Source organism: Alligator mississippiensis, chromosome 4, assembly GCF_030867095.1.
Source record: "Alligator mississippiensis isolate rAllMis1 chromosome 4, rAllMis1, whole genome shotgun sequence".
NCBI classification, from domain to species: domain Eukaryota; kingdom Metazoa; phylum Chordata; order Crocodylia; family Alligatoridae; genus Alligator; species Alligator mississippiensis.
In genome coordinates this window covers 159,410,045-159,436,545 of record NC_081827.1, presented here as the reverse complement: position 1 = coordinate 159,436,545, position 26,501 = coordinate 159,410,045, and the positions used below count along the sequence as shown (strand labels likewise).

Below are 26,501 nucleotides of genomic sequence, written 5' to 3'. Positions count from 1 at the left end.
TTAGGGAGCCAAAGCATAGAGTAGACAGAACTCCTGGGTTCTGTTCCCAGCTCCCAATACCTCACTACATGCCTGTGGGCCAGTTTTACCACCTGCCTGTTTCCCCATCGGTCAACTGGCAGAAGAATGACCCTGTCCACTCTCTTCATGAGGCCTCAAGCTCTTCAAGACCCTTAGGGTAGAACAAGGGAAGCACAAGGGTATTATGATATGCTCTCCCAGCCCTGAATACAGTAACATCTCCCTCTTCCAACTCACACTAACACCACAGCTGCTTGGGGACTTCTCCTTGCACCCTGGCTCTTCAAGGAACTGCCCTTCTAGGGTATAGCTCTGCAGGAAGATTAGCCCTAGCAAGGGTTTCCGGGAGGGAGAAGGGCAGGCACCATTCCAAGGAGCCATCCTGGATAGGAGGCAGCAGGGCAGTACCTACCGACTTGGACTGCATTGTGGGCTTCATCTTCGGGTTTGGCCCTCTCACCTTCCCCATGCTCTTGCGCTTCTGCACAGAGTGAAAGAGAAAAAGCAAACACTTCAGCATGGCCCTGAAGGAGGCTCCTCTGTTCCCCAAGCACAGAACAGAACTGGAAGGAATCTCAGGAGGTCATTTAGTCCAACACCTGCCTGAGGCAGGGGCAGCAATGTCTAAACCAGCTCAGTCAAGTTTTTGTGCAGCTGATCTTAAAATATTTCTGCAATGATTCCACAACTGCTCTATGTAATAATCTGTTCCAATGTTTAAATCACCCAAGTAGTAAAAAAGTTCTTTCTAATTTCTAAACTAAATTTATCTTGGTGCCATTTTGGACCATTGCTCCTTGTCCTGTCCTCTGCAGCCACAGAGGACAGTTTATCACCATCATTTTTATAACCACCATTCAGGTATTTGAAGACTGTTATCAACACCCCTGCTCCACATCTCCTCTACCCCAGACTAAATAATCTTCATTCTTCCAACCTTTCCTGGCAAGTCATATTTCCTAGATTTCTGATTACTTTTGTTGCTCTCCAGTGGACTCATTCCAATTTGTCCACATCTTTTTTGAGATGTAGGGCCCAAAACTGGACACAGTACTCCAGGTGAGGTCTCACCTGTGCTGAACAGAATGAAAGGATCACTTTCCTTGACTTGCAAGTGATGGTCCTATCAATATAATTCAACATACTAATGGGCTTTTTTGCCAAAATTGCACACTGCTGGCTCATATTCAGTTTATGATCCACTGTAATCCCCAGCTCCTTTTCTGCAGCACTGAAGCCTAACCAGCCCTTCCCCAGTCTGTACTTGTGCACGTAACTGTTCTGTCCTAAATGCAGTGCTTTCCACTTGTCCTTATTGAAATTAATTCTGTTAACACTAAACTATTTCTCCTGTTTATCATGTGCACCCCCACCCAGCTTGGTGTCATCTGCAGATTGAGAGGTGAGAGCACCAACCATCAACTACTGAAAGCCTTCACAGTGGGATGTTATTTACAGAGGCTATAAATGTATAAACCTGTATCTACCTCCACTTTTGCCACCAACTTGCTGTGTCACCTTGAGCAAGTCACTTCCCCTCTGGTTCATCTATTTAGAGGGGAAGCTCTTCAGGGTCCTGACCTGAACCCTGTTGAGGCCTCTGGATGCTACTGGACTATTAACAAAGGAGCATGTTCCCTCTGTAACAGTCTCCTGAGGGCTGTAGGGGTGGGCACAGATCCCTCCAGACAGCTGGGCAGGAACAGAACTAATCACAAGCTCCCACCTCATCTCCACCCCAGCAGGTACTCACATTTGAGGTGTGCTCTTTGTAGGCTGCACGCTCTTGAGGTGACAGGCTCTGCCAAGACAGAAGAATCCCATGAGCCCCCAAGGAAGGAAAGGCAAGGTCATAGCTACACAGAGAGGTAGGGGTAGGGGCAAGTCTTACCAGTATTGCTGGCTCTAGAACAGGGCTGTGGATGGGAAACAAAGCTTCCCTATACCAGCAGATGACAAACCCTTAACAAACCATGGGCCAGAACAACCTGGCTCCAGCCCAGTGTGGGCTGGGTAGCTGTAAACTGTGTCCACACTACTGCCACTTCTCCCTGCTTCCCACAATTAAGTGCAGCTGGAAGGTGCCAGATGCTGGTGCTGTTCCCCACCAGCTAGAAGCTGGACCCAGGCTGCAGCTGGAGGTAGGAAAGGAGGGGGTGAGGAGAGAAGCAGCAGTAGGGTGGGCACACCTGAAGGCTGCCTACCTCCATCACAGGTGCTCACTGCCCAGCCCTGGCACAGGTGTGGGCACAGGCACAAGCAAAGCCTTCCAGCTTTACAGGCCAGATGTGGCCAACCCCAGCCCTACACAGCACTGCCCCTGCTGCCCAGAATGGGAACTGCTCGAAACTCAGACAAGCTGGGAGAAATGGCTGCCTATATTGCTGTGCTTGTTCATGTTCTAATTAGAATGCTCCCGTGGCATCTCACCATCACATGTATTAAGCCCCTGTGTGTTTTAAAATGGCCATAGGGGCCCTTTATCTAAACCTCATCAAATGAGGCTTAGATAAAGCACCCCACAGACATTTTTAAATGCACAGGGGCTCAATACGCATGACAGTGAGGTGTTTTAATTAGAGCAGCTGTCCAGGAACCGCTCTAGCTAAAATGCACCCTGCACTCCCAAGCACATGTATAGGCAGCCAATAGTGTTAAAATGGAGCCTGGAGATGGGCCCCCTCACCCACATCCTGCTGCCGCAGTTCAGAGGGGAATCTCTCTGGAGATACCATGGGGCAGAGGCGCAGACTGGAGGCCTGGTTTCAAGGGACAGCATCCATGACCGACAGCCCTGCCCTCCAGCAAGAATCCTGAGGGTGACAGCCCCAAAACCAGAAGGGAGAGACTGCCTGGACTGCAGGTGGTCCCACCATGCACTTACCTTGAGCCAGATGTCCAGGTGCACCTTGTACTGCTTCTGCTGCTCCTCAGCCAACTTCTTATAATGGTCCTTCTGGCTCTGGGAGATGCGTTGCCAGCGGCTGCCTATCTCCACCATCCGCTCTTTCAGTGGCAGGTGGTTGAGCTCCCCGTTGGACAGCAGTTCCTGGGAGAACTTCTGGTAGCCATTCCTGAGAGGCATGGGGGCAGAAGTGAGAGGCAGCTGCATGGTCAACCCAAGAGGGCCCTCCCTCTCTGGGAACAATGCCCAGGCAACCTGTCCTGCTGTGAGCCCCAAAATAAAGTCTCTTCCAGGGGCAGGAAGCAGAAGCCAGGTGGGCCCACTGCCTGGCCTGCTGCTGTAGCCTTGAAGCCACACACTCCCTCCCTGCCTCCCAGAACCCACAAGTCCTGATTTTGCTCCTCACGCTTTCCAACTCTCCACCACTGGCCTTTACCCTACAGGCTACCAATCCCTTACAGCACTCAGCTAAGTGTCCCTGTCCACAGCCATGGCCCAGCCCAGGCTCTCTGGCACATCTAGGCTATTGGCCTGTGCTTTCTAAGCTATTCTGGAGCAAGACCCACCCCTCCTCCCACTTCCCATTCTTCTACCACCCTACTACACATCCAGCTCCCAGGAGGACTAGTACTCACATAGGGGGTTTCTTCGGCTCTCCTTGGAATTTCACTTTCTTGGAAGAGTTTGCAGTGCACGGAGGGGCCCTCATCTCACTCAGTTCTCTCTGGGGGATGGAGGGGGACAGGGATGGGTAAGAGGAGGCTGCCATCTGCCACTACATTCAGAGCAAACACCTAAGTCTGTGCAGAATCCCTCAGGCCAACCCTTACAGCAGGAAACTTCATGCGACAAGACGACGTGTTGCACAGGGCAATTCCACCCCTACTCCCACCTGAGTCTCAAAAATGAGAATGAGCAGCATCAGGCTCTGCAGTGCACTGTCTCTGAGCCTCTGCCCCAGAAACAGACGCAGACAATGGGTGCCAGTCAAGGGCACTTGGAGAGCTGCAGGGAGAAGGAAGCCCCTTTGCCAGCCTGCCAAAGCAGCACGACTCCCTTGCTCCAGGGTAAGAGAAATTCCCATCCACTCCTGTAAGCTCTCCTGGGAGGCATGGCCCCTATTCTTGCTCTGTACAGGAGCCTGTCACAGCACAAGCTGTTCCTTTAACAAGTGTGTAAAGGGCACTGGAAGCACACCATGCCAGTGCTTGGAGATTGGTCCTGGTGCCCTATGCTGGTGCTGAAGAATAGCAGCCTAGGCTGGAGGGGTGGGAAACAAAGCCCCATGGAGTGCAGGGTCAGGGACCCACCTCATATCGCTTCTGGTCCTCTGCCGCCTTTTTTATCCACATGAGCTTTTCTTTCTTCTCCATGTTGTTCCAAGTGGCCTCCATGGCTTTCAGTGCCTTCCCCCGGTCATTCTGCAGCACAGGGAGACAAGCAGCACTCCAGTTATATACGCAGGGGGAATACAAACCTCTTGCAGCTAAAGCGCAGACTCCTGAGACCTCTCACCAGTTCTTCCTTTGACTTGCTGGTTGTGCCCTGGCAAGTCACTTCTTCCAGCTGGGTCCTGGATCCCCAAGTCATGGGGTACATCTCTGAGTGTTTACTCACCTCCCAGAAGAAAGGGGGCAAGGGTGGGCATTTCCTAGGCATCTCATTTGAATAACATTTCTAAAGCATTTCCTGCCCTCCCACAGGTTCTCTGCTCCCCTAGCAGCACCCAGCCCCATCACTCTACCTTGAGGGTGGGCAAAATGCAGCCCGCAGGCCAGATGCAGCCCACCAGCCATCCTATCTGGCCTGCAGGGCCCCTAAAAATGTTAGAAAATTAATATTTATCTGCCCCTGGTTGCCTGTCATGCAGCCCTCGATGGCTTGCCAAAACTCAGTAAGTGGCTCTCTGCCCAAAATAATTGCCTGCCCCTGCTCTAGCTAGAGGCTACGTTGAGGACAAGCCTGGAGTGCGGGGAAACAGGTGAAGAGATGCTCTCTCCCCCTTCTTTGCTGCTTGCCTCGGTTCCTCACCTTAAAGCGAGCCAGGTAGTCCCCAATGACGCTCTGCTGCCAGATCTCCTCGGCTGTCTTGGGTGATTCGGGCAACTTGCCACGCTCTTCTTTGTCCGAACCATGCTTCTTCTCGGACTGCGCCTTCATGGCTGCCTCCCGGGCCTTGTACTTGGCCTGAGCAAAGACACACGCACAGGGGTGGCATTTAAGGTGTACGTCACTCCAGCACAATTCCCTTGTCCTGATCTCCTCAATGAGCATCTTGGTCCTCATAAAGATGCAGAGTTGCCACCCCTACAAGGACCCAGCCACAAAACCATCTGGGGGCACACGGCACAGGCTGCCACACATTCTTTCTGATGAGGCCAAGGCAGAGCTGCCATTTTATAGGCAGATCTAACCAGCCCAGGGGGTTACACTGCAGGCTCTATCTGCTGTGAGAACTGTTTGGGCAGCAAAAATGATTTTGAGCACTCTGCTGCAACCACCAGAGATGCAGGATGTACTAAGCAGGGGCAAGGGTGCGGAGCTGCCAGGCAGAGCAGTGCCCTCTCACCCACCTGCCTGATTTGTTACCAAGACCCAGAGAATTTTAGCCCTCGCCCACAGCTCTTGGAAAGAACGCACACATATGTCCAGAAATGCAGCAGGGAAGAACTGTGTCCCCCCACAAGCCACAAAACAGCTTCCCACACAGACAGAATGAAATGCTTCCAAAGTGCCTATAAACAATCAACCCACTCAAACCAGGGCTGTTAGTTAAACCCACCAGGGCTGGACAGACCCCAATCCCCACTCTGTCCCCCTGCCACGCTTAAATCCAGGCTCAAGATCTTCCCCTCCAGGTGGAACCTGGCAGACCTCGATCTCCCAGAGCTGCTCATTATATTTCTGGTGGCTGGTCCCATTTCATAAGAACCAGGCTGCATGCAAAGACGCAAAGGTTTCTGGCAGCCCCACTGCCTCGGAAGGGGCAGCCGGCAAGACCCATCTGTGCCACGCTCTGACACGCTACAGTGCCAGCCACTGGAGCCATTTCCCAAAGAGACTGTTGTGCCACAATGGAGAAAAATAGCTCCAGCATATGGCAGGGTAGGGAAGAGTCCAGTGACTGAACTGTTGGCACCCCCTAAACAGGGTGGAAAGTAAAAGGCACCCTCTGCGTATCCTCCTCAGGAGCAGCTAGGTGCCAATGTGCAGAGTGAGATGCTTAGAAAGAGCATGTCATTGATTCAACAACCTTCTTCTTCTCAGAAAGATCATTCCACATCCGTGCCAGCAGCCGGGTCAGCTCGCTCTCAGACAGCTCGGGTCGCTCTTCCTGCAGCTGCTTTCGCTTCTCCTCCGAGAAGATAAACATGGCAGAAATGGGTCGTTTGGGTTTCTCAGAACCTGCCTGTTGAAGAGCACAAAAAGGGACGTGGTGTAGAGTTTAAAGCATTACAGAAAGTACAAGCAAAAACCAGACTCTGCCAAAACAAGCAGGTGCAGAAACCCTGCAGCCACCTCACGGATGTACAGGAAAGCCAAAAAAATTGGAGTTTTTCCTCTTTTTTTGTTTTGGTTTTAAAAGCAGCGGTTTATTTTTTGCCACTGTTCCTCTGAGCTAACTCAGCGGCTCCCACTGAGGAGCCTTGAAGCTGGTTTAAAAAGGAACTGGCTCCTTTCCCCAATTCCAGTAACACACATATGCAGGCGGTGCCGTGCTCTTTCCATGATCGGGACAGTCCTCACCTTGCCAGCATCTGGCGAGGACTTCTTGGAGGCAGGGCTGGTGGCTCCTTTCTTGTTCCCTCCCAGCATCTTCTCTTCGCCCAGCACCCTCCGCTGTTCCTCCTCTGGGAGGCTCTGCATGCCATGCAAGGAGGGAGAGGCACGTGGGTTAGGAAATTCCATGGCTTGGCAGTGTGAAAAGGAGGGATGTACAGACTGAAAGGGGATGATGGGAAGGACACTAAAACTGTGCTCTCAGTGAGACCTTCCAACTCCAAACATGCTTCCCCCAGGTTTTTCTGCTTCAAGACCCTCCTACCAGAGGACCCCTCATTAGCTGTATAGGGTCTATGACACAGAAGGCCATTTCCCAATGCATCCAGTAGAGGGCGGTGAAGCACACGCATGCAAGCCAGATCATTCCAGTATTGTGAACCTCTTGCAGACAGAAATGGGGCACAGGGAAAGCAGGTGACCAGTGTGAGGGCACCCAGCAAGTGTGGCAGACGCAAAGGGGCCCCAGGAGCTCCGACTCCCAGGGCAGTGACCCAGCTGCTGAAGAGGGCTTCTTCCTTAGAGGGGGGAAAAGGGACAAATGACCTTCCCCAACCTTGAGATATTCAGCACTGTACAAACCACTCTGCCAATGTGCTAGGAGCCGTCTAGAGAACCAGGCCGGCGTGGGCAGAGTCAGCAATACAGATACAAAGCATGGGTCTCAGAGACCGGCCTCTTCTCCCAGCTCAACTCCCACCTACTCAGAGGAAGGGCAACCTCCTCTCTGCCCTCTGCTGCCACAAACATGGGGTGGGGAGGGGGAGGGACCGGCTGGTTTTTCCACCCTTGGTTATGCAACCAAAAAAAGGCTAAATGGAGTCAACATCCCTCTCCAGACATAACACAGCAGCCAGCAGCAGCAGCTCCCAGACATGTTGGTCAGAGCAGCACTGGGGTCAAAATAATCCCCACCCCCATCCTGCCCTGGCAATGGCCTCTCCCTGGCACCAACTGAGAGTAGGAGTTCCCCCACCCCTGGGGACAAGGGCAGAGGAGCAGCTGGGGTGGGGGAGGAAGGAAATAGGAGCTTTCACACTCATACACACCCTCACATGGCTGCACTCCCCCACACCCGACACCAAAAGCATTTCCACTGGCTCATGGGCGACTGGTACCTCCCGAGTCTGGCGGGGGGGGCACCAGATTGCCGACTGGGGGTGGGTCTCCCAGCAGCTGATTGCCGAGCCCGAAATCACCAGCGCCAAAACCAGAAGTGCACTTCCGCCAGCACTTCCGGTTTCACGGCTGGCGTTTCCAGGGGGTGCACAGTCAATCTCAGCGGGTGCACATGCACCCGTGTGCACCCCCTACGTGTCGCCAATGCACCGGCTTCAAGGAACCCATCTGTGCAGCAGCCCGAGCGTGCTCAGGGGCCAGTCTCGGTCACAGACAAGGCCCATGTCAAAACTCCTCTGGTGCCAGCTGCACTGCTCCAACCTGTCTTGTCAAGCATGCACTAACCCAGACATGTTTTCACCATGCCGCCTTTTACCTGGGAGGGGAGGAGGAAGACAACAGACCACACAGGACGTGGGTTATTTCTGTTGTTTAACACATGGCCAGATGCCATTTGGCTGGGGGCAAGATGAGAGCCCATGTAGAACAGAACAGCCTGTAGCTGCACAAGGGGAGGAGACTGAAAAGGGGGGCAACTGGGGCAGGGAACATGGTACCCTCCAGACCTTGGTTTGGCAGGCCAAGTCTACCCCATGCATGCCCGTCACCAGCCACAAGTGCACACAGGACCCCCTCTCCATCCCAGCTGTGAAGCAGATGCACAGATGATTGGCATGCTGAGTGGAGGGCGGCTGGGGCAGGACCCCGCTGCATAACAAGCTGAGCCCCTGGGAGGGGAGAAGGGCACACTCACCTCCAGAAAGCGAAGGAGCTCTATTTCATAATCTTTCTTTTTCTGGTGGAGAAACCAGGAGGAGGGGGAGAGAGAGATGGTTACTCAAAGATGGCACCCTCGGCCTGGTCCCTAGTCCCACTTGACTGCCCCCCCATAAATCAATGGCACTGGGGCTAGAGCCTTGTGATAAAGCCTGACTGCTAACAAGAGGCTGGGGTTATGTATGCACCAGCCTCACTAGACAACACTTTGGGCAAAACATCCCCCACCCCATTTAGCAGTCCTTTGCTCATTCCCATTCACAAACCCCTCCTGGCAGGCAGCCACTGCTAATCCTACCTTCCAGGGGGAAAATTCCTTGCCCAAATGAATGAGCAAGTCAGTGGCAGAACAGGGAATGGAAGGAGCACCAGGACTTGGGGTTCTTTTAGAGGCTGCTGTTTCCCTGTGCCCTGCTTGGAAGGACAGTGCTAGGGTTTGGTGGGGGCACAGTGGGGGTCACAACTTACAATTTAGCTGCAAGGAGCAGCTGCCCCCCTGCTCTGGGGGAGGGAGTTTTCAAGCCTAGCCCTTTCTGTGTCCCACTCCTACCTTTTCTCCCTACCCCAACTCCAGTTCCAGCCCCCAGCTCACTCACCTGGTCACATTTTTTGTGGTATGCATCCTTCTCCTTCTGGGAGAGCAGCTTCCACTGCTGGCTGCACAGCACCATCCGCTCTGTACTGGGGACATCCTTCATGTTGGCCATCAGCTCCGCACAGTACAGGGAATAGCTGTTCCTGTGAACCAAGGACAGCTGCAGGGCATTAGTGGGTCTCCCCTTCCACCTGCAATGTCCACCTGCCAATGTTCACCTTTAGCATTCATGCCAATGTTCACCTTGAGAATACCCCTCATTCATTCCCTGCCCCCTCTCTCATATAGCACTGCAATCTGCTATTCAGTGCCAGCACACTGGCATTCCACCCAAGAGGCTGCATTTCAGCAATGAATTGAAACAATTTATACTGTGAAAACAAACTATACCATTCCCACAAACCTAGAGGAACTGGTATGTTGGCCCTGCTCAGGTTGGTCTTGGGCTGGGAAATCAGTGTCACTTAAGGCTGAATCAAGACACAGGGCCCTGGCTCTGGGAGTCATGCATTTACATCAGAATCTGATGTAGCATCCATTGGCGATGCGTAGGCGGTGCACGTGCACCCTCTGAGCTTGACGGTGCACCTCTTGTGGGTGGTCCTCAATTGCCAGTGGCCATCACTGATGCTGCCGGCAGTGTCTGTGGGTGTTTGCTGACGCTCGCCAGCCTCCCTGCTGCTGACAGCGTTGCGGCCGCCTGCGGGAGCTCACCGCCGCCACACTCCTGCCGCCAACAGCGCCACGGCCGCCTGTTGGAACTCACCAAGCCCCCCCAGCCTCCGGGGGCATGCGGCATTCATGGTAGCATCTACCTGAGAGTACAGACAGCCATCAACTGCTTCAAAGAGGAGCTGCCCTACTGGTGTCAACAGGGTGCAAGTGCAAGACCTGCTGTGCAGGAAGACCCTGCCAGCACAACCGCAAGAGGCTCTGGTGGAGGAAGGAGCCATCTCATCCCCACCTTTCTCCTGCAGCAAGGGCAGGCTATGGGGGCGGTGGCACCCTGGGGCAGGGTTGTGCAGAGTCTCTATTGCCTTGCTCCAGCAAGGTTTCACTGAGACATGAACGAAATATTTGCTGTGAGGAGGAAAAAATTGGAAAAGCTCCAATATTTCTCCCATCCCTCCAGCAAAGAGCCAAGCTATAACCCCACTGCCCCAACTGCAGGTGACTTACGGAGGTGGCTTGGTGGGTCGCCCATCAAACTTGTCCTTCAGCTGGCGTTCTGCCTTGGTGAGGGTGGAGCGTGTGATGCCCTCCTCACTGATATTCAGTTCGGGATGCTTCTGAATGTAATCCCGCATGATCTCCTGTGGACAAAAAACCAGCCAGCGGGTTAGAGTGGCCAGCTTAAGGTCCTTTGGCCAGGAGAACGAGGAGGAGAGGAGCCAGTAACCTCCCTTTGTGGGGGACACCCTGCTGAGGGGTCTTGCCCACATACTCTCTAAGCTGCGCTGGAAGTCTCTGACCTAGCTGGGGACCTGCAGGGAAGGGTCTGATCTAACCCTAGAAATGGAAGGAGGGGCAGCACCTTGAATTCAAACAGCAACCCCTCACGCCGGTTACGGAGAGGGGGTGGCTGACTCCCTGACCACCCTCAGCCAGTAGGCGGGTGGCCAGAATGCGACCTGGACTGGCTGAGCGTAGGGGAGAATGTGGATGGGTAGGCGGTTCCCTACCTCGTACTCCTTCCGCTGTTCCAGGGCCTTATGAATCCATTTCAGCCTCTTTTTGTCCGAGAGTTGAGACCACTGCTTGCCCAGCGACTCTTTCACCTCCTTCGTGGTGGCCTGAAAATCCAAAGCCAGAGGTGAGGGCAGAGGGGTGAAATGCGGGCCCCGCCCGCCCTCTCTTCCTGCCCGATCCCAGTGGGGATCACAGGGCAGCGAGCTGAGCTCAGGGGCGTGGAGAAGACAGCTGCCTTTTTTGCTTCACTGCTCTGGCTCCTGCACTGGGGGTGGTCACCCCTCACACTAGTTAAGTCTGGTACTGCTGCTCCATCCCTCCTACATACACATACCATTTCCTGTGCCAGCGCTCTGTCACCTTACCTGCATCCAGATGGTACGATGCTTCTGCATGGTGCCTCTTCCTTGGCCCACCAGATCCGGATGTTTCTCCCACCCCCATGTGTGTCCCCCATGATGTGTGTGTGCATTCACAGCAACTCCATGGAAAACTTACATCTGGGCGCACTTTCAAGTAGATTTTCTTCTCATGGTTGTACCAGAGTTGCTGGGGAGTCTTGGGCTTCTCAGGGATGTCAGACTTCTTGGCGTTCTGAATGAGATCGGGGTGGTCTTCCCTTCAGGCAACAGAGGCAAGAGTAGAAAGGTCAGAAGAGGCAGTGGCAGGAAATGACTAACCCTGACGTTCTGGTCTTTTGAGATCCACTGTGGGCTGGAATCCCAAGGGAACCACACACCCAGGGGCTCAGACAGTGAGGGCTCCCTAAGAAGGGTGTCGGGAGATCACAAACATTTGAGATGGAAATGCTGGGGTCACCTGGGACTGGTTTCCTTTAACGTACTGAATGACTCAAGCAACAGGGCCCCTATCACTGCTACAGCAGGGGTCTCCCCAACTTCTTCAAAGCTTTATCACAGAAAAGGCACGCACTAGCCGAGTTGCATGCTACCAGACCTCACAGCTTGTGCCATAGTAGTCTCAGAGGCCTGCTGAGCAGGAAAGCTTTCAGGTCCAGCCTTCCTTTCCCTTTGTCCAGCCTTCCCCTCCTCCTCACCCCCCAAGCATTATAAGCAGACAGCCACGATGAATGCACCAAAAATGGCTCCACAGGCACAGCTGGTCAACTTCTTACCTGAATCTTGCCAGGTTCCGCTCAAACTCTTGTTTCTCCCGCTGGAAGTCCTGGATGTATTTCATCTGGGAGAAACAAAGAGCCGGGAGTGAGGTGAGGGGGTGTTAACAGCAGGGCAAGGAGGCAGCAGGACTCCACATATGTTTGGCTACTAGAGGAAACAGCACCCCTTGGAAACCAGGGAGGAGAGAGCAGAGTTTTCTTCACCAACCCTGAAGGCTGAGGGCCTGATCCTGTGACTGGCTGAGCCCCCTCCACTCCTAAAGTCAGAGGGAATTGAGGATGGCAGGATCAAGCCCTGAACAGTAATGGAGAAGTTCAGATGTACAATTCCCCTTCAGTCCACAGGGAACTGGGCCCCCAACTCTCCTTGGCAGCTATGGGACTCTCCCAGCACAGCAGCTGTCTGCAGCAAGGCAGGGCACACCAGGGTTTCAGACATTTATTGCTAAGCTGAGCCAAGGTGCAGTTTGGTGCCAAGGCCTTTGCAGGGACAGGCTCAGGCTTAGTCACAAACTGGATGGCATGTGCAGCTGAACACAATATGCTCTGTGTGCAATTAACCCCAAAGTTTAACACAGATCCATCGAAAGTTGTAACTGTTTCATTGTTGATTGGTTCAGTAGAGTCATGGATCCCACCAATCATCCAATCCCACAGCTCGAGTAACTACCCAGGGGAGGAGCAAGGGAAAATCTCAGTAATCTACGAGAACTAAACACAAGCTTGAGTCTTCTGTAGAGAAGCCAGCTAAGGACTTGCTCCCCCCGACCCAGATCCTAGAGGAGCAGATCCCACAGCCTGTATAACCTGCCCATATCCCATAATATCAAGGAGGTCTGGTTGCATGAAGCAGAGACCCAGAGCCTAATGACACCAGCTCCTGTGGGAGGTCCCTGCATGGACAGATTCCTAAATCCAACCTAGGCTTTACCTACCTTTTTCTTTTCAGGGAGCTCCTTGTACTTCTTGGAGAGTATCTTGGTCAGATCCAGGTTGCTCATTTCTGGGTGTAGCTTTGCGTATTTGGCTCGCTTCTCCATGAAGAAGCGGAAGTAAGGAGTCAGGGGCTTCTTGGGGAAATCTGGGTGTTTCTGAGGGAGAGGTCACAATTTAAGAAAACCTTAGTCCCTCTGGTCTTCACTTCCCTGCTCTGTCCTACAGAGATAACAATACTGCCTGGCTTCAGGTGGTATTGTGCACTAAGAGAGCGAGGAGCTTGGCTAGGAAAAATAACTGGGGCCACATCAAAACCTAGGTAACATCACCGTGCAGTTTTACACAGGAGGCAAGGAGCCTTCAGGCCTTTTACCCACATCAGCCAAGCTTCAGAACCCTTCCTGTGAGGTAGACATGACCCCTCTTTTACTGAGATGGGAGGGGAAACTGAGGCACACAGCAGGGCAATGAGTTGTTTTGCAAGAAAGGTCAACAGCAGAGCCAGGAATAGAAGCGGGGAGTCCTCACTCCCATGCCACACTGTAACTGCTAGGCCACATTGCCTCCTGGTGCCAAGAATAGAACAGAAGTCTCCCAATTCACAGTATCCTGCTCTAAACTTAGACACAGGCTATCAGCAATACGCCCAGAAGTATTAAATGTACTTTGGGCAGGCATCACAACTTGGCCTTGGTGCAGGCCTTGCCACCTCCAAAGCGCCTGACAAACCTGAACTAATTCCCCAGCCTCAGGGAGCAGCTCAGGGTCCCCACATCCCTCATAACAAAGCCTATTTCCCAAGGAGTTTGCCTAAAAATGGCCCTGCTGACCAGCAAAATCATTCCCAGCAAATCTCACATATAAGACTTGCCTTATGATGCAGCTTCCTGGGTTCTGAGCAAAAGACCACCTTTCCCTGTCTATATCCCACCCCAAATAGTAGCTAAGATACTTCGGCAGCCCCTTGCAGAGCCCCTCGGCGGCAGCAGGACATTGGCAATGCCCTTGTCCCCATACTTTACTTGTGGCAGGTTAAGGACAACATACCTTGTTTTGCAGTTTTAGGAACAGGTTAGACAAACATCGGTATGGGTTGGGTTGGATAGGGACACTTTTGCTTTGAGCAGGGGGTTGGACAGGAGGACCTCCTGAGGTCCCTTCCAGCCCTACTTTTCTGTGATTCTAGGAAACCCAAGTCCCTGTTTGATGCTACTGGACTCCTCCCCAAGAAAGCCCTACCTTGAGCTTTTTGCCCTTGTAGGGATTCTTTACGTGTTCTTCAGCATCCAAGATCAGCTCTGTCAGGGTTCGGAATTTTCTCACCTAGGGGGATAAAGAGCATTCATAGCATATCAATCAGGGGGCTGGACCCAATGATCTCATGAGGTCCCTTCCAGCCCTAAACTTCTGTAAATCGATATGTGATATCTACCCAATATTGCCACACTGGAGAGAATGCAACAGGCTGCAAGCTCAGGGTCAGAAAGCCAGCGGGGGCTGCACTTACATTTTGTTCAGCACCAAGAACCTTGCTGCTAAAGCGTGATTGACACTAAGCAATTCACCACTAGTACTACAGCGTTTTACAACCACTAATCAATTTCCCCCTCCCACCATACACACTCCAGCCTGGGAGATGGGTCAGTATTATTCCTGCCCCCATTATACAACAAGGGGGAGGAGATGAAGTGCCCATAATTATCTAATGACAAAGCTGGGAAGAGAGCAAAGAGTGGGACAGCAGGAATTAAAATAAAATAGGAAAAATATCAAATCCTGTGGCCAACAAATCAGCCTTTGGTTTAAGTGGGCGATATTTGGCTCCCAGACCCCTGCTCAGACCATAAGGTCAGCCCCCCCAAATCCATATACAGAAATGGCTCCATGGCACAGGGACCCAGGCACAGAAGCTATGACAGTGAGCACTAGGGCAGTACCTCATTGGAGATCTCCATCCATTTCATCTTGCACATGTCACCAGAGAAATCCTTGAAGGCCACTTTGTCCCAGTCCAGATGGGACTCAGTGGTTTTGAATTTGCTGCCATCGTTGGAGGGCAGGTTGTTTTTCATGCACTCTAGCAGAGTCAGCATGTCCTCCTGGGACCAACGGTCTAAGCAAGAGAGGAAAAGGATCAGCTCTGAGTCATGGGCAGACAGCCCTCCCCCACAAGCTGGAGGGGATACAGGTTGGTGTACAAACACTTTCTGATCCTCAACAGTGCAACAGCCTTTTCACTCAACGTGACTGCAAGCAGACACAAGCAGGATAGCGCTGCAGCACCTAAATGTTGCCAGGCACAATTTGCACTGGTGGCACCTTTATCCCAGAGGTGCAGCACAACTAGATGACAGACCACAGCAGGCAACTTGAATTTTGATGGAGACTGGCCAAATGCCTGCTGGAACCTGAAGTCCCCAGGGGCTATGTCTTCAAATAAAGGGTTAGCAGGATCACCCACTATTTCCATCATCTTGTAACATTTTCTCCAAACATTCCAGCTGGGGCTAAGAAATTTCCCTCTATTAAAAAAAAACCAACCCTCTGGTTTGTAAAGATACAGCAGCATATAAAATGATGTCTATTACTGTGCAAATACTGGGGGGGTTGCTTTGCAGCAACAAGGCAAGAGTTACTGAGTTTACACAGTGAGTTCTGTAAGTACTCATTTTCTCTCGCTTGCACTCTCCCTCTCTCTCACCTTGGCATATATGGCAATCTACACCCTAATTAAAAAGAGATGCCCCAGGTATGAATAAATCATGGGCATGGAGCTTCCAGAAGCTTGAAAGAGCTCAGACCCATTCATGGGTACAGTGCAAAGTAGATGCCAGAAAAAGATCCATGCTAGGGGTTAATGGATAAAGCCTGAGGGCACAAAGTGGATGCACCTCGAGTTACACCAGGGGTAGAAATGGGCATAGAATGAGGCACAGCACTAAAAGAACATGTAGCACTGGGCTACCATGGACTGGGCAGCTATGGCATGGCACCTTGGCACAGTGTAGGCTATACCTCACAGCAGAATGCTTGGGGGAGGGAGAAGACATAAATACAGCCCAGGATCCCCGAGATATTGATGGGGCTCCCTTCCAGGAGGTAAGAGAGGCAGGTCATGCTCCTTTGGAGCCCTACTGTCATTGTGATAGCTGACACAGCAAGCTTTATTTATTGGTGCATGTGAGCTCTTCTACACCTGCTAGGCTGGCCATTGAGCAGATAGCTGGCACCCTGGCAAATTCCAGAGCAGAGAGCTAGTCTGAGCAGAGCCAAGCCAGTGCTGCCAGTTTTATGCCACCTCTATTAGAGGCCTGGCTGCCAGGAGAGGTCTGGAGTGGGTGGTGCAGAGAAAGAACAGCCAAGGTAATCTTGTGCTGTGCAACCTTGCAGAGCTCTGGGGGGAATAGGGAGGGGGCGCTCATGAGGCATCATGGTTCACTCCCTGCAGCCTCTGAACAGAGGCACAAATTGCCTCTCAGTAAGGAAACATCCCCCACCCAAGACCATGTGACAACCAACCTCTTTGCTCTGTGGTTACTGCAATACTCAAGGCAGCAGCAGCGGAAGCTGCTGGCCAGTATCAGGGGAGCAGAAGACAAACCTGGATGGTGCCCCCAGCAGGAAGTGGTAAACTGGCCAGAGAGAGGGTGGGGAAAAGAGGCCCTGAAGTATGGGGGTGATAAAGAAGGGTGCAGCAAGTTGAGCCTGGTGCTTGGGGAGGTTTATTTCTAACCTCAAACTAGCTTGCAACATGTCTCCACTATCTCGGGCTTCAGAAACCAGAGCTGAAAGGTGAAAAGGCTCAAGCAACCTGGCTCTTGCCCTCCCCCTGTGGAACAGGTCCAGGTCAGGGAGATCTTACCAGGAGGGCATCCCTTCTTGATATTCAGTTTTCCACCCCACTGTTCCTGATGATCACATGGCCCTGACCATGACTCTCCCCCTACAGCCCTTCATACATGTCCTGCAAACACTGTGGGGCCTATAAACATCTGCTTACAACAATCTATGCATGTCCCAGGCAGAGCCCCACAAAGAACAACGGGTGAGGGAGGATCAAAAGTACACAGCTGGAACACGGAGCATCTAACAGAGCTGCTGGAGGGATTTGACCTCCCACATGCATGCGTGGCTACAAAAACCCTCCCTGCAGAGGCCTTGCTTATCCCCAACTACCAAAATGCATTGCACTTACAACCACCCCCTTTTTAATGACCATTGCAGTGAGCAGGGCCATACCACCATTTCCACTTGAACAGTCCTCACATGAACAAGCCATCATGCCTGATGTCCAGGAGGTCAGACTAGAGGATGTAAATTGGGTCTGGGTGCAAAGAAACTCTGTGCCCAAGCAAGACACACATTTTAGCAATGTCTACAAGGCAGTTAAACAGAGCCTTCACCACCTTGCAACACTTAACCTTCACAGTACCAGGGGACCTGATCCTGCAACAAGCCATGAGGACTTCAGGGAGCTCATTGCAGTCCTCTTCAGAAAGCCTGGAAATAACCCTGCAGTCCACCTTGCTGGCTAGAGCTTTGCATTAGTGCAGAGCCAAAGGCACTACCCACACAGGTGCTGGGTTCCATCAGCACACAGCTGAGACCACCAATCTGTGCCACTCTTTCAGTGCTTTTCTGTCTTAAGTTCTTCTTCCTCTCTGGGAAAGCCCTTGGTCACCAAGGAAACCCACGATGGTTTAATTTCAGGACATCATAACTCCCCCAAACTCTCACCTTGTCTACAATGGGCCTTTATAAAAAATTTGGGAGGAGTCTGTACATTTGCAAAGGGAGATAAATATATAATGCACAAGTGAACAAGCATGACCCTGCTAATTAACAAGCTATCTGTCTGCCAAGTCTTCCCCACAGCTAGCTGGAGCTAATACAGGTTTGCACTCAAGCTCTGAGCTGAAACCTATTGAAGTCATAAGGCAGAGACCTACAGACTTCAGCAGCAAGGGCTGGATCAGGCTTAGTTCAGGACTACTGGCAGCTGGGCAGTTCAGCTTCTGAAGGCTTTTGATTTTAAGCAAAGTATTGCCAACTCTTAGCCCATGATCTGAAGGAAGTCTGAGGTTTTTCAAATCCACACACAGGGCTTGGGCACCCAATTCCCACTAAAATTTAAAGGGAGTAAGAATACAATTCTCCTAGGCAGTTTTGAGAATCTCAGGCTAAATTGTGGTGTGTTAAGAATCCCCCCTCCACATATTTGTTCAAAAAAATTAAACAGGAGTGAATGTCAACTGACATTTGAAATAATTAATGTTAAATATATTCATTAGATTCCAAATTATAGGCTCCAGTAAAATTATGGGTCACATGGGGCATTCAGTTCACATGTCCAATCTCCAGCAGTGTCAAGACAATTCCACACAGAGCCAGACATAGTCCTCAGCACCACACCATACATATGAAAAGGATGCCAGTGCAGCTTAAAATCTGGCCCAGATACACTGCTTACCTCTAGGTCCGAGGACAGCCAGCAACCCATTTTTCTGCTGGCTTGGGAAGCAGTCTGTACTTGAAAACCAACAAATTCTGCATCCGGAGATCTGAATTCACTCTGGTAGAGGTGCAGTGCTACTGCAATTGTGCCTTTGCTCCGGGTCCCTAAATCCCTGCCCAATCACAAGTGTGCCCCACAGCAAGAAACCCAGCATCATCTGGCTTTGCTGTTGCAGAACCACCTCTCAAAGTGCTTCCCACTTACATTCCATTTACTGACGTCCTCCATTTTGGTGCATGTGAACTAGCTGGGTTCATGTGGCAGTCTGACTACTGAAGTAGTTTTAAAGTAGACTAAACTGTAGAGCTGTCCAATTGTTAGTTTCCCTTTAACAGCTTCACTGAATGCTTTTATGTTCCATTAAAATCACCAAACTCCTCCCCCAAAAACAAAACACCTTTTCATAGCTACCTGATAAACTGATGTGGCTCATTCACATGTATTTTGTGTTAGCAGGTTATCAGATCTGCCATCCCAAATCAAACTGTGCAGTCATCTCATAAGATCTCCTGCCCAGGGCTGTGCTCCATACAAGAGGCTTCAAAAGAAAGGCAAACCCAGGAGCAAACTGAGCAGTGCTTGATGAGGTTGATGAAGGAGGGAGGTAGAATTTCTTTCCTGTGCCTTACTATAAAAGATCTCCTTACATGCCTGAAGTCTAGCCCTGATCATCTTTGTCGTCACCTTGGTTTGTACGACTACAGACTTTATGTTCTGAACTCACAATTGTTAAGCATACAAAACTGAACAGGAGAAGTACCTGGGAGTGTCAGGTATGTGAAGCACAAGGAAGAGGGATTCAGTCATTTTGACCAGTTGTGGCAAGTTGTAGGGGCCAGTATTTCTCTTTAATCTTCATCCAAAAGATTTTTAAAATGCTTCAGGCATCCTCTGTGGGGTATAATTAGCACAGGAAGCCAGATTCTGACCTTATCAGCAAGGATCAGGAGAAGCCACTGAAATTAGTGGGGTTACGCTGCTGGAAAATAATGGTACAAGGTTGAAACCAAGACTAAGGGTGAACTATTTCAGGAGTGAGTCAGAAGATGGGACACCAGGAAACCTGCATTCTGTCCCCGGTTCCTCCCCTGTGTGACCCTGGTCAAGTCACTTTGCAGCGCCATGCCTCAGTTTCCCCATCTGTAAAATGGATATAGTTTAAGGCCTTTGGATGAGGTGCTGATATAAATGATCTACCGCAATACAGTTCCTAGTTGATGGAAATACAGCAGGAAGATCATATTTCGTGTCATTTAATCTGTGAGGCATTAAAAAAAGCTCATAGAAGATAAGAGTAAGTACTGAGAGGCTATTCAAAATGATCGGAGCTCCTGCTGGATCCAAGACAGCAGCCCTAGGTATTCAATTATGATAGAAGGAGACAAGAAAATATGTAAAGGAGAATTATAGCAAAAGACCAGGCTAGATTCAGACCTGACTTGCAATCAGAGCCACTGGTACAAATCTGTGCCCAGCCACCACCTCCATAACCAGTGCCATGCATGGGGGAGATGAAAACTGTGCTAGTGGATTAAACACAAGATCAGAGCCAGAGCTAAATTAAGGGAATTCTGTCTTTTGCTGTCTCTTTGGAATGGCAACAGTAAGATCCTGCCACATAAAAAATGTCTGCACAAGGGAGTCTTACACCACACTTTGGGCAAGCAGGGCCTGACACCCTCTACAGACAATTCTGAGGTATGCCCCAAAGGAGGAAGGATCTCAGCTACGTAGCACTGGGTTGGGGGGGAAGGAACCTATGCTGCAGTCTGCCCTTCAGAGCTCTGACAGCAGCAAGTGGCAATCCACCCACCCCATCTACCTATGCTGGCAATGCTTTCAAAGTTAACAGAGTAAGATGAATGAGGCCGTGTGGAGCTATTACTTCAGGCAATCTGGAGCCTCAGGCCTGGTCTATATTAGGAAAGTTGCACCGGTGTAATTAAATCAATTTAAAAACAATCTTGTTAAACCAGTGCAAACTCTTAATGCACGTGCACTAGCACCAGTTTAAACAAGAACATCAAGGGGGAAAAAAAAGAAAAATCCTTAGGATAAAGGGTGATTTTTTAAATTAAATTAGCAAAGATGGGTCAAAACACCATTTAGCATTTTGTGCAGGGTACAGTTAAAGCCTTAAAAATTCCCGGCCACAAGACAGACCAGGAGGACTGTAGTGGTGTTAACCCAGGCGCGAGGTAGTGTTTCAGCAAACTAACTTCAGAAATTCCCTTTTCAAGTCAATTCCTCATGCAAGGGGATTACGGTTGCTTTTTGTAAATGCAAACTGCAATTCTGATGTCACCAGAAGATGTGGATGTGGAAGTCCCAAGCTGTAGGTCCCTCTGCCTTTCATCCAGGCACACGAATGCAAACGGCTCCAATTCCAGCAAAAATAAAGGGAACCGCACCCGGGTCCCCCCTGTTCCAGATTGGCATCAATGTACAAATTAAACAGGCCAATAAAAGTTAGTCCTTTTTTTTTTTTAAAAGCATCTCACTGGCCGTTTGATTCAGCCAGGCTTGTTGCCATGTCTGCAGCTCGACCAAACGAGTGTGGGGTGGCATATTATTAGGTTTATCACTTGCTTTCAGGGGCCAATATGAAGCATGAAACAATGTTTTCCAGCATTCCCGTGAAAGGGCTAGGAGAAAGAATGGTGTAAAGACCAAATCCGTAACAGGATCTGGTCAACGTACTGGGCAGGCTCTTAAACCCAAACTGAAGGTGTCCTGCTAATTTCTAAGCATGCTAGGAATGGGTGACGCTGCTCTCGCAGCCCCTTCCCCCAGGCGGTTATGCAAGTGCTTGATTTCACACACGGGAGCGTCCAACTGGAACTGCTCACGGGCACAAAACTGGGCGAGTCTTCCAGAGACAGCTGGAAGGGAGGTGTAAAGGGATCTCAGCACCCGGGTCCCTTGCATAGCTGGGGGAGAGCCAGGCATCCTTGGGCAGCGGGGCTACTCTCACCTTGATTTTTGGGAGCTGTCATTTCCAAGTCCGTAGGGCACTCCGCTTCTCCGTTCATTCTCCACCTGTCTGACCCAAGGGCAGTCCCTTCTGGGCCTCCTGGCTCCTTCCGAGTCTACCTTAAATCAAGTAAGCTTCACTCTAAAAGGCAAAGGGAAACCCGAGCTATAAATGGCTTGCAAAAAGCCCCTCTGCTTGGAAGAGGCATAGTCAAGGGAACTGAAACCCCTTGCCCAACTCCAAGAGGAAGCCTTTCCCAGTCAAAAGGGAAGAGCTGGAGCGCACAGCACCCCTTCACCTGCTGGTGAGTGAGTGGAGGGTGGCTCCCGGGGGCCGGGTCGAGGCGGTAGCCCCCGAGGGAGAGCAGTGGAAGAGCCCAGCCACGCCAGGAGGTAGGAAAAGCCACCTCCTGGGAGGCACCCCCCCCAGGCTCCTCCCCCGCCCCCAGTCTCGGCCGGGCACACCTGAGCGCCCGCGGGGTCCCGCCCCTGCCCCGGGGCCAGGCCGGCGGGGTGGGGGGCGGCGGGGCGCCCCCATGCAGCAGCAGGTAGGGCCTGCAGCGCCGTTGCGGGGCCGGGCCGGGCCGGCAGGGGGGAGCCAAGGGAGGCGCGCGCGGGGGGGCGGGATCCCGGGCGGGGGGGCGGGCCCGCGGGGGGGTCCCGCGCGGCGGGGGAGGGACCGCGGCGCGGGGGGGCGGCACGGCGGGGGGGCGGGAGGAGGGATCCCCGCGGGCCGGGGGAGGGGGCAGGGCCGCGGGCGGGCCGGATCCCCACATGCCCTGCGCAGCCCCTGCCCAAATGCAGTTGCGGCCGGCGCCAGTCTCCTCCTCCTCTTCCAGGCAGCAGCACCCGGCTGGGACCGACGGCTCCGGCAGCTGCGCCGCCCTCCCCCACCCCCTGCGGGCCGACGAGGCGGCCTCCTCTCCGCGCCGCGCCGCGCCCGGCCTCCGCCGCAGCTCCGGCAGCGCCCCCCGCTCCGCTCCGCGCCCGCCCCCGGGGAGCTGCGGCCCCCGCTCCGCCCGGCCCCGGCTCTCACCGCAGGGCGCGCGGCAGCTGCGGGCGGGCGGGCGCGGCTCAGCAGGGCAGGGCAGGGCTGCGCTGCGCCGAGCTGAGCTGACTCCGCCGCCTCGGCGCCGGCTGCGGGCGGCCCCTTCCCTCCCGCCCTCCCTCTCTCTCTCTCTCTCTCTCTCTCTCCTCCCGCCCGCCCCTGCTGGCTCCCCGCTCCCGCCTCGCCCGCTCCCTCCCCCGGCCGCCAGCGGGGACAGGCGCCGCCTCAGCCGCGCGGCTCGGTGCCCGCCGGAGACAGCGGCGCGGGGCCGCCTCCCCCGCGCCCTCCCGCGGCCCGGCCGGGGACAATGGGGCCGCCGCGGCTCCGGGCTGGGGCCGGGACTCGCGCCGCGCCGCGCGGGCGAACAATGGCTGGCGCGGCCGAGGCGCCGGAGCCCCGCCGCGGCCCCGCCCGGGCTATGAGCCGCCGCGGCCCCGCTCGGGGCCGGGCAGCGCGTCCTCCCCGCGCCGGCCCCGGGGAGCGGCGCCGCGGCCCCCCCCCACCCCAGCGCCGCAGCCAGGGCAGGGCAGGGACGCGCCCGGGCACGCACCTCCGGATGGCGGCGGCGAGGAGCCGGGCGGGCGGGCGGGGATGGCGACCTCAGCAGCTCCGGCGCGGAACTAGCAGGCTCGGGAAAAACAACCGACCGCCCAGCGCTGGAAGCCTGCCCCCGACAGCCAGCTGCAGCCGCCGGGGAAGGCGGGCGGAGGGAGGGAGGGGGCAGCGCGGAGGCCGAGCAGCCGCCTCGCCCTCGCGCTCTCCCCCCTCGCCGAGCCCCCGTGCGGCGCCGGGCCCCCCGCAGGCGGAGGCACCGCCGGGCTGCGGCGCTGGGCGCCTGCTGCTGCTGCTGCCGCCGCGGCTCCCGCTCCCCCGCCCGGCCCCTGCTCCCGCTCCATTTCCCGCCGCAGGGTCCGGCCGCGATCGCCGCCACCTCCACGGCGATCCGACCTGATCCGATCAGATCCGATCCTCCCCGCCGGGCCGCGCAGCGCGCGGGGATCCGGCTCGATCCCCCGCGCGGCCGCAGCCCCGGTCCCCCCGCTTGCAGCCGGCCCCGGTCCCCGCCTTACCGAGCAGCGGCTGCGAGCTGGAGAGAGCAGCAGCCGCCGGAGCCCGCCGGGGAGGAAACAAAGCGCCTCCTCCAGCCCCAGATGGCGAACCAGAGCGGCGGGTAATGGCGAGCTCCACATGCGCTCCTGCTGCAGCAAAGCAGCCCGGTGCAGCAAGCGTCGCTTCGGATCGTGCCTTCTCCCCCCTCCCCCTGATCCTTCTCTCCCACCCACCCTCCCTTGCAACGGGGGGCTGCATCGGGCGCGTTGGCTGCTGGAGGTCGGAGGGGGCTTGGCTTCTCCACGGCACGTACCTGCAAACCACCCGGGCTGGAGCAGGGGCTCGGGGGCTGCCTTTTTGGGTGCTTTAGCTGGGGAGCGCTGGTTGAATGCTGGCCAGCTCTGCAGCGCTGGCCCCGGGCGTGGACTCGCTCCAGTCCCCGCAGAGAGATTGCACTTCCCCCGCCTCCATCTCTCTGCTTTTTTCTTCCAATCAGCCGGGCTCTTTTCGCTCCTGGATCCTTAGCCAACCTCACAGCCCTTCACAAGTCTCCACTTTTCCATCTGCTCCCTAAGCGGGATTGTTAGGGACAGGCTTCTCCTCTCTTCTTTTAAACTCTCTCTTCTGGCTCTTAACGGGGCTCTCTGTGTCTCTGCCTCTCTCTATGTGCGTGTGTGTGTGTGTGTTTTTTATTGCTCTTTGCTTTTGCAACACCAGCCAAAAGAAAGGAGGAGGGAAAAGGGAGAGAGAGAGAGCGAGGCAGAGAGAGAGAGAGAGACAGGAGGAAAAAAAAATCTTACATTAGCAACAATCCTCTTCTGACACTTCCAACAGTCCTCTTCTGGCGTTGGCAGCAGGCACATGAGCCACCAACAGTCCCCTTCGCTTTAATTTCAAATGCATGGCCGGAAAAAAAGCATAAAAAGATAAAAAGGTTTGGGTTTTTTTCCAAGTCCCACCTAGCACGGAAAGAAGAGAGCATTCGGGTTTTCCCTGCGAAGTTCCGAGGCCCGGGCCAAGCTCTGGCACCAGCGCACGGGGAGAAGCAGAACTTACACTGCAAGTGGCTGCCTTGTAAACAAGCGCACAGGGAAGAAGACAAAAAAAAAATAAGGGGGAGTTTTGTTGTGTGTCTCTTGCACCAGGAAATGCACGTACAGACTGAAGTGCGATCACACTCGTCTCCGGGCTGCGTGGCACACTGGGCTTTCTTAACGAGACCGTGAAATTGACACACTGGTACATTTCACAGCCAGAGGGGCGGGGAAGGGGAGAGTTTTCCTCTCCTTTTTTTCCTCTCTCCTTCTCTCTCTCTCTCTCTTAATTTTTTTAATGTAATTTCTCCAACTCCACCTTTGTTGTTATGGGCGTCATCTGCTGCTAGCCAATCCCCTGCCTGAGCTCTGCCTGTCAAATTAATGGCAATCCCAATAAGCAAACCGCTCCTACAGACAAAAAAAATGCAATTAGGTGTTATGAGCTGTTGGGGGGGGGGGGGAGGACGGAACGACGACCTAATCTAAAATCCGCAGATTGAGAGGAGGGGGTGCATGGCTTCCGTTTCTTTACCAGTGCAAGGATTCTTCTCTCCTGCAATTGCTGTTGTGTCCTGTTGCATTGGATATGCATCAGCCACGAGGGATCTTTATATAGAGAGGATAGTGTGTGCGTGTACACACACATATGTATATGCACACAGATTTATGCACACACGGTTTTATATATATTTTATTTACATAAGTACACACACATTATATATGGAAAATGGAACGGTGTATCAGATGGTCCTGCTAAATGTACTACTGTTTTGTCCATTTATGATGATTAATTTAAAGAGCTAGTGACTAGGGAGAACCTATTTTAGAATCAATCCTACCCAGGATGTTAGGAAACCATGCTTTTAGAGAGACCCCCCCCTCCCCCCACAACCCCTTGGAATTATATACTTGTCATAGGATTCCTGAATGTTTCATTTCCTGCTCTCATGTTGTGCTGTTGAGGTGTGCTAAATGGTGGCTCACCCAGGAGCTACTCTGTTTTGGTGGAAAAAAAATAGCAATCCTCTTGGATTAAGCCTTACAAATTGAAGGTTTGTGCAGTTTGCATAGAAAAGGCCAGATCATTTTTTTTTTTAATCCAAGCAATTCACGTACAGGCAAATGGGCCTGTATTTTTTAAGGCCTATAATTAAAGGTTGCAAGTGCACATTTTAATAGATATTAGAGGTTGGTGAGAAGTGGTTTGCCTATCCCACAAGAGATTTCAAAGTATTTTCTTGTCCCAATGTGTGATGGAAAGTCAAATTTTGGAAGATATTTTTAAATGATTAATCTGGAAAATAACTCAAATTGTGTCAGTTCATAAGTTTCAGTATTTTCATCTTTAAATCTTTTTAAAAAAATCTATATTAATTAAAATAGCTACATTAACATCATTTCAAACCAGAAAAAAGATTAACTGTTTTGCTTGGAAAAATATCTCATTTTGACAATGTAGACATATTTACTACATGGATTTGGTTTGGTTTGTTATTTTTTGGTGTGGGTTTTTTATTCTTAGTTCAGAAAAAGGGACTCTTTTTTTTTTTTTTTTGCAAACAGCTTTCAACAAATTAACATTTTATAGCAACAAAAAATGTTCTGATGGAAAAGTCTAGCCCACTTCTAGAAAAATGCATCTCTAACTACCAGATTTGCATCAGAGCATGGCAGGCCTGAAAATGTGAGAGTACAATTTTTGCTAGCAAAAGGAATGCCAGCCAATTGCTGAGACATTTCAGTAAAGCTCTGGGATTCCCCACAATATCCTCGGTCAAAATTTTCCTCCTGTTGCTGCTGCTGCATAACAGTGTTTGGCTATTGTGATCAGTTTGGCTATTATACTCCACTCCAGATGCAGCTTCCTTTCAGCGGTGCTTACTTTATAGAGGTTTTGTGATGGAGGGCCACAAGTAAA

General features: G+C 52.6%; 1 protein-coding gene across 5 annotated transcripts in view; it reads right to left on the bottom strand.

Moving 5' to 3' along the window:
• The window catches only part of UBTF (upstream binding transcription factor), a 30,550-nt gene extending 6,600 nt beyond the window's left edge, over window positions 1-23,950 (bottom strand). Inside the window, exons 1-19 of one of the 5 annotated variants that reach the window (XM_006271553.4) lie at window positions 23,860-23,950; window positions 21,450-21,590; window positions 14,898-15,073; window positions 14,200-14,283; window positions 12,960-13,115; window positions 12,022-12,086; window positions 11,385-11,505; window positions 10,880-10,990; window positions 10,377-10,510; window positions 9,199-9,340; window positions 8,580-8,621; window positions 6,674-6,787; window positions 6,180-6,335; window positions 4,958-5,113; window positions 4,237-4,347; window positions 3,562-3,650; window positions 2,906-3,095; window positions 1,775-1,822; window positions 434-502 (exon numbers count right to left, since the gene is read on the bottom strand). In XM_006271553.4, coding sequence (XP_006271615.1) covers window positions 434-502; window positions 1,775-1,822; window positions 2,906-3,095; window positions 3,562-3,650; window positions 4,237-4,347; window positions 4,958-5,113; window positions 6,180-6,335; window positions 6,674-6,787; window positions 8,580-8,621; window positions 9,199-9,340; window positions 10,377-10,510; window positions 10,880-10,990; window positions 11,385-11,505; window positions 12,022-12,086; window positions 12,960-13,115; window positions 14,200-14,283; window positions 14,898-15,073; window positions 21,450-21,507 — 2,022 coding nt within the window. In that variant the 5' untranslated portion in view covers window positions 21,508-21,590; window positions 23,860-23,950. Of the gene's footprint in view, window positions 1-433; window positions 503-1,774; window positions 1,823-2,905; window positions 3,096-3,561; window positions 3,651-4,236; window positions 4,348-4,957; window positions 5,114-6,179; window positions 6,336-6,673; window positions 6,788-8,579; window positions 8,622-9,198; window positions 9,341-10,376; window positions 10,511-10,879; window positions 10,991-11,384; window positions 11,506-12,021; window positions 12,087-12,959; window positions 13,116-14,199; window positions 14,284-14,897; window positions 15,074-21,449; window positions 21,591-22,484; window positions 22,569-23,046; window positions 23,137-23,566; window positions 23,657-23,859 lie in introns of those variants that run through there. The other 4 variants (XM_014609201.3, XM_059726873.1, XM_059726874.1 and 1 more) reach the window with 4 other exon arrangements.
• Between the last annotated feature and the right edge of the window lie 2,551 nt (window positions 23,951-26,501).